Source organism: Simochromis diagramma, unplaced genomic scaffold (genome assembly GCF_900408965.1).
Source record: "Simochromis diagramma unplaced genomic scaffold, fSimDia1.1 OVJJ01000176.1, whole genome shotgun sequence".
In the NCBI taxonomy this organism is placed as follows: domain Eukaryota; kingdom Metazoa; phylum Chordata; class Actinopteri; order Cichliformes; family Cichlidae; genus Simochromis; species Simochromis diagramma.
In genome coordinates this window covers 4823811-4834009 of record NW_024386892.1, presented here as the reverse complement: position 1 = coordinate 4834009, position 10199 = coordinate 4823811, and the positions used below count along the sequence as shown (strand labels likewise).

The 10199-nt window shown below is 41.9% G+C and overlaps 1 protein-coding gene across 6 annotated transcripts in view; it reads left to right on the top strand.

Annotated features, from left to right (window-relative positions):
- Positions 1-1506: 1506 nt before the first annotated feature.
- LOC120734919 (kinesin-like protein KIF20B) overlaps positions 1507-10199 on the top strand; it is a 52955-nt gene continuing 44262 nt past the window's right edge. For 5 of the 6 annotated variants that reach the window (XM_040034043.1, XM_040034042.1, XM_040034040.1 and 2 more), the window contains exons 1-14: positions 1507-1656; positions 2250-2355; positions 3132-3221; positions 3488-3610; positions 3806-3944; positions 5024-5208; positions 6470-6521; positions 6691-6891; positions 7014-7125; positions 7825-7896; positions 8320-8466; positions 9196-9358; positions 9714-9866; positions 9981-10088. In XM_040034043.1, the coding sequence (XP_039889977.1) occupies positions 2251-2355; positions 3132-3221; positions 3488-3610; positions 3806-3944; positions 5024-5208; positions 6470-6521; positions 6691-6891; positions 7014-7125; positions 7825-7896; positions 8320-8466; positions 9196-9358; positions 9714-9866; positions 9981-10088 (1650 nt within the window). In that variant the 5' untranslated portion in view covers positions 1507-1656; position 2250. Of the gene's footprint in view, positions 1657-1700; positions 2152-2249; positions 2356-3131; positions 3222-3487; positions 3611-3805; positions 3945-5023; positions 5209-6469; positions 6522-6690; positions 6892-7013; positions 7126-7824; positions 7897-8319; positions 8467-9195; positions 9359-9713; positions 9867-9980; positions 10089-10199 lie in introns of those variants that run through there. The other variant, XM_040034039.1, reaches the window with a different exon arrangement.

The window sequence follows — 10199 nt, the reverse complement described above, 5'->3', positions numbered from 1 at the left end:
CTCATCAGGTGTAAGAAACATTCAAATGTTTTGTCTTATATAACGTATTATAGTCTTATATACAATGTTTTAAAGTTGACTTTAAAAGTCTGCATTCATTTAGCACTTACTGTAAAATGTCTGTATGCTTAAAGTACTGCCTGATATTTCACTTCCAGATGTGGATAATCTTAGCTGTCTGATTGTAATTCTAGAATTGACATTGATGGCAGCAAAAGTTGGGAAAGAGTCACGTTTACTTTGGTGAACAGAGGAGACGATTTAAAATATACAGTCAAGAAACAAAATAGTAAAAACATTGCAGCTGTTTTAAAAAGATAATTGACAACAGCTGCAAAACATATATATAAACTTAAGTGACACCTCATTCTTAATACGTAGTGTTTAATATGATCCCCCCGTCCCTGCTACTATAGGAGCTTCAACTCTTCTTGGAAGGCTTTCTACAAGGTTTAGGAGTGTTTATGGAAATTTATGGCCATTCTTCCAGAAGCACATTTTTTTAATACAATTAATATTTGTGAGGGTTGATTTGCTGGATTTCTCTGTGTTTCTAACAGTGTGCTTGTAATTTGTTTTCCCCCTTTTGTCTGTATTACATAAGTCATCACATCAACAACCAGCATGTTATCTGCAGCTCTTTCTGCTGCAGTGTTCTCCGCAGCACAGAGATGACAGCAGCTTGTGAATGGAGCCTTTCCACGTGAGAAAAAGAAAATTCATGAAAGGACCAAACAGAAACAAACTCAGGTAGAGCTGATGGAAAGGAAAATAAATGGCATAATCAGGTGAAATTCTTCCAATTGTTACAGTGATGAATATAGGAATATAGCAGAAAGCTGCATATATGCACCTCAGTCTATGATTTTATTTGGCGTACCACTTCATGACTAAGCTGTTGTCGTTCCTAATCGCTTCCACTTTGTTATAACACCACTAATAGTCCTTTTCCACTAGTGCCTACTCAGATAGTGACTCAAGAATTGAGGATTAGTAAGTAAACTTCCAGCAACTCTGGATTTTCAGCATTACAAAGAGGTTCATTTCCTGTTGGGGTACACAATCATGTGAAACTTAGACTGATCAGGCCTAACATTATGACCACTAACAGGTCTCTTAAAACTAGGTCCCTTTTGTGACATAGAGTTTTTGTTTACAGATTACGAACATCGTGAATCCCGTATTTCACTAAGCCCAAGCACAACAGATGGTTAAATTCACTTTTGTCCTCTCATTTTACCATCTACCAAAAATTAACTCTTCATCACGTCATTTAATCCTGAACTAGCGAGATTTTGATGTATTTTGGTTTTAATGACTCTAAACTAAATTAAATGTTTTGTTTAGATAAGCTAATTTAACAATTTAATTGTTTACTTTGTATTATAACCATTCATATGATAACTGGTTGATAACAGCCTGATAACAGACGCTTTGTAGAGATCTCCGCTGGTTTATTTACGAGTTCTAATATCCGCCCGTACGCCTTACATGTGAACGCAACACAAAGCACGCATGTGCAGTTTCTTGTCGAAGCCGATTGGTTCGTTTCAAACTCAGAGCGCCGTCCTGTTATTTTGTTTAGCTCTACGTTGGTTAGCATAGAAAAGAATATTCTTCTGTTTTAGCGCCCGATGTTCCAGATATAACAGCAACGTGAGTATGTTTGTCGAGTAGTATCCCAATGTAACGGTTACTGTCCGACTCCTGTTTCGGAAAAGATACCGGACATTTGTTAAAAAGTGTTGTGATTGTTAACTGACAGGTGCGGCTCCTTGTCAAGTGAAGAGTGGCACTAATCAGAAATCTGTGATACATCAATGAAAAGTGCACGAGTGTCTGGAATAGACGTCGATGATACAGTGATGACGTTTGGCTGTGACTTGGCAAAAACGCTCACAAATCTATTGTTACGGTGTTTTCCCCTGCAGTGCTAACCATTGTTGTTAGCTGGCTAACTTAGCAGTTAAATCGTAGCAATGAGCTAATCAGTCGTTGGCTAACGAAGCTGACTGACTTCTTTTGTTTATTTATTTGTTTGCCGAATTCACAGCGACCCTCCGAAACGCCTGCTTTTTGAAGGGCGGGATTTGCACCAACTTGATGACCATACTAAATTGATAAATGTCATGTTTTTGTACAGCGAGATGTGTATGTGTGATCATTTAGCCCTGTGGGCTGTTTTGACAGTTAATTTTTAAATCTACAGTTGCTTTCTCATTTTGTTGTTGTTGTTGTTGTTGTTGCAGGATGATGGAATCATGCCCTGACAAGGCTGATAAGCAGGAACAGGTAGCAGCTGACGTTTTGAAAGGGGCGCACTTATCAGAAGTTGGCACCTTACCAGACTCACAGGTAAACCAGGTCTTTTATACAGTGCTGACATAAACGCTTGTGTTGACCATACGGGTGACTGTGTGACAGAGATAACGTGATACGGGGTACCTACTATGTTTAAAACATTATGAAGTGTTTACAGCAGCATGCGCACACTTGGCTGTACACGCGGGGGTTTGTGCCTAAGAATCGGTCCAAGCACACACTCTATTAAACAGAAATGTGTACAGATTCAGCCTATTTTGGGCCATTTTCTAAACATTTCTATCCACAATTCTTCAATAACTGCACCCCAAATGTCTCCATGCAGTCAAAACCTTGTACATAAAAAAAATATAAATCACAATCACAGTCAGAAAGACTATCCCCAAGGTTCAATTAAGATACAACAGAGCAGCATGATGTTGAAGATAAAGACGGGGCATAAACAGGCAATAAGAGTGAGATAATAAATACACAGAATGTACATCATATACACAGTTTTAAAATTAAAGTGACTGAATATAACTGACTGAAAATAGATAATTTATTAAATATGTTACAAATAAAACTAGGATTTCATTGATGTAACTTTTCCTGGACTGATACTGACTTGTTATTAGTAGTAATAAAGGAACTGATATATATTTGCTGTCAAAAAAATATTTGACAAAATATATAAAATATAATCATCATCCGAGGCTGACGCGTGGCTCTCAGACATCTGAGCTTGTCTCATTGCACCAGGAACATAAACGCATGACGTTTGTAATATAATGTATTGTGGAGCTGATGAAATCCGATGTTTCCTGCAGGATTCCTGCACCGAGGAGAAAGAACACCTTCAGGTCTACCTCCGAGTCCGACCTTTCACCTCAGCAGAGACAAACAGTGGAGAGTCTCAGGTAAAAAAAGAATGAAGTCATGGACGTGAGAGTAATTAATATGCTGGATATTGATTGGAACTGAATTTGTGTTCAGAGTGCAGACACTGAATTCAAAGGCCATCGAATAAACAGAACAGGCTTTGTTTTGTGGTGGAGAACTTCTTCCACAGTGTCAGAATGATGAGGTTCTGCTGATGCTTCTGCAGATCATGTTAAGTGAATGTAAACTGAACCAGAATAACCCCCGTCTGTGTTCCTCCTGCTACTTATTCATTCACTAACAGGACTGTGTTACCATCGAGCTCCCTGACACAGTTCTGCTCAAGCCTCCCAGTTCGTCCCTCTCAGCAAGACTGAGCACCGACAAAGCTTTTCCACAGACTGGACAGCACTTCCAGTTCTCTCAGGTTGGTGTTTCCTGGTGTCACAAAGTGTTTTTATCATCGACACCCACAGAAAGATTCTGATGTTCCTTATAAATGATCCATGCCCTGTCTTTTTTGCTCAGTCTCAGGCCAGAATGTTGGCGAATTCCTCATATTTAAATATGAGACGATAAGTTTACCGTCAGTACAGCTGTGCCTTTTTCCTTCCTTGGACAGGTGTATGGCCCTGAGACAACACAGAGGGAGCTGTTCGCAGGCACGGTGAAGGATTTGGTGAAAGATGTTCTCGAAGGCAGAAACTCTCTGGTTTTCACTTATGGAGTCACAAATGCTGGGAAGACCTTTACATTCCTCGGTATGTGGCAGTCCCTCATGTCCTGAAGTGCATCACTTTTTATGTCAAGGAAAGTTGCTTTGCAGTTTTGTATGAAAACCATCTGACTGATGCCATCTTGTGGTGGATCAGTGTAACAGCAACAAACACTCATGATTGTGAGTCCACTGTCTTCAACACTGGATCTCGTCCAGCTGCTGTCTTGAACCTGTTTTGATGAACTCTGTACTCTAACATGGAAAGACATTTAAAGAAAAAAGAAATAACAGTTGAGCTGTTTAACTCATCTAAAATTGATGTGCAAGAGTTAAAGCTTACTAGCTTTACCTATCAAGTCGCAATTCAAACTTTAGCTAGCTTCACTTTTATATACGACTGCCAGGACTATTCGACAGAGTCGCTGAGTTTTCCTTTCTTTTCTTTTCCTTTGGAGGTATTTGATCTCATTAAACAGCCTGTATGGCTTTCATACTCGGGCTTGTGGAGCAGCCTGTAGAAGTGAGATCAGAATCAGTGTTTTGAGTTTTTATTGTAAAGGCTAACAAACGTGTGTGGGCTGGCTGGTTGATGATGATGGATTTGACTGTAAGAAATTAATTGTACATTCATTCCCTTGATTAGCGATGAGAATCGATAAGAATTTAGCTGGTTTCTGATTCATTATCGATTTTTGTTTTCACCGTGTTAAAAGTCGCCACCGTCTCTCAGCAGGATTTCAAAGACATCGATGCTGTGTGGTCGCCTGTTTGTGCTCTTTGTTGTGATCAGTGTTGGAGTTGTTACTTAAAGTATTGCACAGGATACTTTTTGCTAAAGTGATGCAGCAAGTTACTTAATTACTCCCAGGCGAAAGTCATTCATTATACTACTCCACGGAATCAGCCAATCACAGTGCAAGCAGATCGCCAGTTCCAAGGAATTGAACTACTGGGAACCAGTTCTTGATTCTCATCCCTTGATGTGTTTCTCACGTCACGATTTAACACTTCATACTTTTATGACTTTTATTTTATGTTAATAACTGACTGACTTTGAAAGTTAATAAAACTCGACTGCCTGTCGATGTGTCACAGTCCATCATCACGCTTGTGTCACTCAAGGTCCGGATTCTGACGCTGGCATCCTGCCCAGATCTCTCGATGTCATCTTCAGCAGCATCAATGAAAAGGTTTTCCCTGGAATGAGCATCAAGCCGCATCGATGCCGAGAGTTCACAAGGCTCACTGTGGAGCAGCAGACGGAGGAAGCATTGTTCAAGCGAAGCCTCCTCAGACAGCTAAAAGAGGTAATGTGTGTGTGTGTGTGTGTGTAAGCAGACACACACTGTGTTTTCATATCTTTGTGGGGACATAATACTTTCCCCAACCTTAACCATCAAAAATGAACTAAACCTAAACCTAACCACAACCTAACTGTAACCCTGACACCAAAACCACATTTTGAGTCCTTCACATGCGGCGTGTTCGAGCGGCACAAAGTTCTGCTTTGTGTGTGTGTGTGTGTGTGTGTGTGTGTGTGTGTGTGTGTGTGTGTGTGTGTGTGACTGCAGTCATAAACATGTTGTAGGAAGTATTTCCTGACAGTGAAGAAAGACTCTGCTGTGGGAACACCCGACACCCACCCTGTGGGGCCAATCAGTGATCGTCTGTTCTGGAAGGTTTTGAACGTTGTTCTGTTGTGTTTTAAAGAATTGAAGCTGTGTTTTACCTTTGTTTGTTTGTTTGTTTGTTTGTTTTTGTTTTTTTGGGAGCTTGTCGGCAATATTTTCATACACATATTTGCAGTCAAATATAGAAATGTATCAGCTACGCCTCACACAGCACATGATCATCAGAGGACCATTAAAAACCTTCTATAGAGCAGTGTCTGCTGCACAGTTTCATCACATTAGGGGGAAGTGAGGCCAGAATAACAAACAAACAAGGGACATGCACTAAACCTAATCTCCCCCACCCCTCCGATGACAAAGAAACATGCAGTACAAACCAAACTAGACCTAACAAAAGTCACATCTTTGCATAAGAAACAGAGAACCGCTCCAATTTCAAACATTTGGGAGGCTGAGGACACGACTGAGATGCTGTTTCTGTCAGTCGCCGGAGGAACCTTTTAAACAGTAGGATGTGAGGAAGAGCCAGGTGCTAGCAGAACCATTCATCATGCACACCAATGAGCCCTGCAGACGGACACTCAAAGATCCTCGTGAGCAGAGAGGGAGAAAACGAACGGGTGCACAAGAACGCAGGATTGCAATTAGACTCAAATATCAGCAGGGCTCTAACAGGGTGTTAATATACGGCTCAAAGAAAGCATTGCACAGCACTGCAAGATTGAATATTTGCTCTGAACCCACAAAGTGGTTTTCAGAACTGCAGGAGTGGTTTTATTTTACTGTTGCATCCTGTAAACCATTTTAAAGCTTGTGATGAGTCTTTGGTGAATCTCAATCATGTGGTGAACTCTTCTCTAAAGGTTTTTGTCTGCTCTTGCTTATCAGCCACACATGGTTTTTATGTATTTATAATATTTTATTATTTTTTCTTTAGAGTGCAAAGAGCAACATCAGTCTGAACTCGACCAACAGGACTGTCATTGAAGGCAAGTTTTACATTTTAATGTAGCGCATGCAACGCTGAGCATGTCTGTGCTGTTAATATTAATGTTGAAGTTATGACAAACATTACAGATCAAGCTCCAAGACACGAATGTATTTTCCAAAGCAGTGGGGATGGTACAGTGTGTGTGTAAATGTGTGTGTCTGCTGCAGGCACCTCCATGCTGTGGACCAATGCAGAGGATGAAATCTCACTGGAGGTGGAAGCTAACACCAAGTTCTCTGTTTGGGTTTCTTTCTGTGAAATTTACAACGAGAACATTCACGACCTCCTGGAAGTGGCGCCTGGTGGGGCCCTGAGGAGGACCGCACTGCGCCTCTCGCAGGATGTCAAGGGGAACGCGTTCGTCAAAGGTCAAATCTAAAATTATAAGTAAAAGCAGAACTAAATGTCAGCTTTGTCGTAAGTTTTCTTATAAGAATGTAGGAGAGCCTTCTCAGTGACTCGTACGCTGTGTTTGTGTATTTCCATCTAGATCTGCGCTGGGTTCAGGTCAACAGTGCCGAAGAGGCGTACATGGTGATGAAGTTGGGAAAGAAGAACCAGAGCTTCTCCTCCACTCGACTCAATCACCTGTCCAGCAGGAGGTGAGGACGACAGGCTGCAGCATTTAGACCCAGGCTGAGGCTGCGTCCACACGTACACGGGTGTTTTTATAAACAGTGGATGTAAACAAATCCTGTCACACGTGCAGTTTTGGAAATATATCTCCATCTGCTTGTAAACGAAGTCAAAGACTGTCAAGAACACGCTGAAGCAGCAGGTGACCAAATAATCCTGACCGTGTAGAAATGTTGGCCAATCAGAAGTGTAGAAGCCTGGGAGGGGAAGCGTAAACAAAGATGGCGCATAGAAGCAGTCTGTCTACATACAGGCACAGTGACTGTGTGTGAAAACAGCAGCAGCAGTATTTTGTCTCTCTAATGAGGAATCATCAGTTTTGTCCAGTGAACTTGTGTTTGTACAGTGTTTTCCTGCATGCAACATGCAATGAACGTTTCTCGGTGTCATACGTGTTTGCAGCAGTGAATTTCTCTACTCAGTTTAAGACTCTGCACACTGAACTCCACGTTTGTTTTACTTCAGACTTTTAAACAGCACGAGATTGATCAGGTTCTGACATCATTAAACATGACTTCACTACAATTATGTATTTAATATGAGGCAATGCCTGCTCTGGGCCGTCACCCCATGAACTGCACGAGAGGGCGGATCTGTTACCGAGAAATTGTTCTGCTTTTTTTCTTTTTTCATTGAAATGTGTGCTGTGATTCTTCTTCGTGCAGCCACAGCATTTTCTCCATTCGAATTTTGAGGATTGAGGACGTCGGGACACCGAGGGTCCAAACTGTCAGCGAGTGAGTAAAACCAGTGTTTGAGCACATAAACGAGTGTTTGATGTGTTCTCAGATAGTTAAAAATAACTGTGTGAGGTGGGATTTAAGCTTCTTCGTCAAATCTATATCATATGTATGTTGTAACAACAAATCCTTCTGGGAAGGGTAAGCCGTAAGCTGATATGCACTTTCCTAAAAATGTAACTGCGTGTCAGTACTGTCATTTCCTCCAATGCATCTGTGGTTACTACATATGAAACTGTTTTTTGCAAAAGGCTGGCATAGAAAGAATCAACTGGACGACAGAAACCCAGCAGAAATTCCAAAGCAACACAAGCCCACTGTGCACACGTGGAAATGCTGCTGTGGCTGCTAGCATAGACTACCTTATTGGCTTTATCTAGATGCAGCACAAAGTATGCTCTGTGTTGTTTGTGTCTTCAGGTTGTGTCTGTGTGACCTGGCTGGCTCTGAGCGTTGTGCGAAGACTCACAACAAAGGAGAGCGTCTGAAAGAAGCAGGAAACATCAACACGTCGCTGCTCATTCTGGGAAAATGCATCAATGCTCTGAGACACAATCAGCAGGCCAAGTGAGAGTTTTATCCATCCTTCGTTCCCTCTCTGTCTTTGGTTGATATTGAGTTTTATTTATATCATAAATCACAACACTTATCACCACACTTTGTCACGGGCTAAATATCCCTACAATATTAGAGGGGAAACCCCGACAATCATGCGAGGGAGCGCTTGGTAACGGTGGGAAAGAAACGCTCCCTCTGAACAGGAAGAAAACTCGATCAGAACTTTGCTCAGAGAGGAGCAGCTGCCGCCGAGGGTGAAGGGAGGAGCAGAGAGCAGAGTAAACTAATGTTTAAATGCAGATGGTGCATGAACGCTGTACGTAAAAGGTGGACTTTTGTTTTTATCTCAGGAAAGTGAAGCCAGGATACTGGCTGCTTTGGACCTGCATTTTTTTCAAAGTGTGACAAACAAAAGCATCAGATGCCTTTAAAGATCTTTTTCAAATGTTGCAGGATTAATGATCCAGTCTGCTGTACGGTTAAAAATGACAGAATTACTGCAGACATCCGCAACTCGTCTCGTTTTAGCCTGATTTTAAATCTTCTTGTTTAAAATCTTGGTTTAATGCTTACTATAGCTTCTCTGGAGAATGCTGGAGGCCACTGCTTAAAGGAGTGTGAACAATGCATTGGTAGTGGACACAAACACAAGTGCTAATGCTGATGCATGTGTTATAAAAATGCATTACTGTTTCACAGTGAAGCTGTTCTGTACTGTTTACCTTTTCCCTCCTTCAGGCTGCTGCAGCACGTTCCCTTCAGAGAAAGCAAGCTGACCCACTACCTGCAGAGCTTCTTCTGTGGTCGGGGTAAAGCCTGCATGATCATCAACATCAACCAGTGCGCCTCCATGTACGACGAGACGCTCAACGTCCTCAAGTTCTCTGCTGTGGCGCAGAAGGTTCATACATGTTTCATTGTGTTTGTTCGTGCGCTCCGGGCTGCATTAAGTCTGCAAGTCATCCCTCTGTTTGGGAACTGTGCCAACACACACACACACACCCACCCAGAGGTGGAGAAGTACAGTCCACAGGCTGAACGGTTAAAAATCTTCCACGTGGCAATCTGTGACAATCTGTGCAGCAAGAGAACCATGCAGTCGTTGTATTCCTCTGTGTGTCACTGTAAACTATTCATATTACATTCATATCTAACCTACCATGTCAGATTATGGCACTTGGTAAAATTCCCAAATGTTCTCACATGTAATAAACATCATATATTTAGTTTGCCTTTTTCTTCTTGTGTGTTTTCAGGTTGTAGTTCTGTCCTCCAAACCCGTTCCCTTCATGCCACAGAGGTCTGTCGGTGAGGTGTCCTTCATCATGAACAGCACGGAGAGTAAAGCTCTCCGGAGCAGCAGGACGAGCTCCCTGATGGGCTTTGAAAGCAGTCTGGAGGACGTACAGGTAGGACGAAGAGATCACTTCCTCACCGCGGTTTACAAAGTATTTCATGTCGTTTACATCTTTAATTGGCTTGACTTATTGTCACATAAATCTCCATTAAATGTTTTTATCCAGGAGGATGAGGGTGATGAGTGTGAGAAAGAGGAGAGCATGATGATGGACACCACGGATCAGACCGAAGACGGTGAAGATAAAATTCTCGTCTGTAAGAAGACGCATCAGGTGAGCACATTTTTATTTCATCAATGATCTGGAAGCATTCGCTGCCCTCGAGGTGTAGCTGTGCTGTGTGGGTGGAGCCAAACTGGTGGCAGAGAGTATCACCTTCCCTCA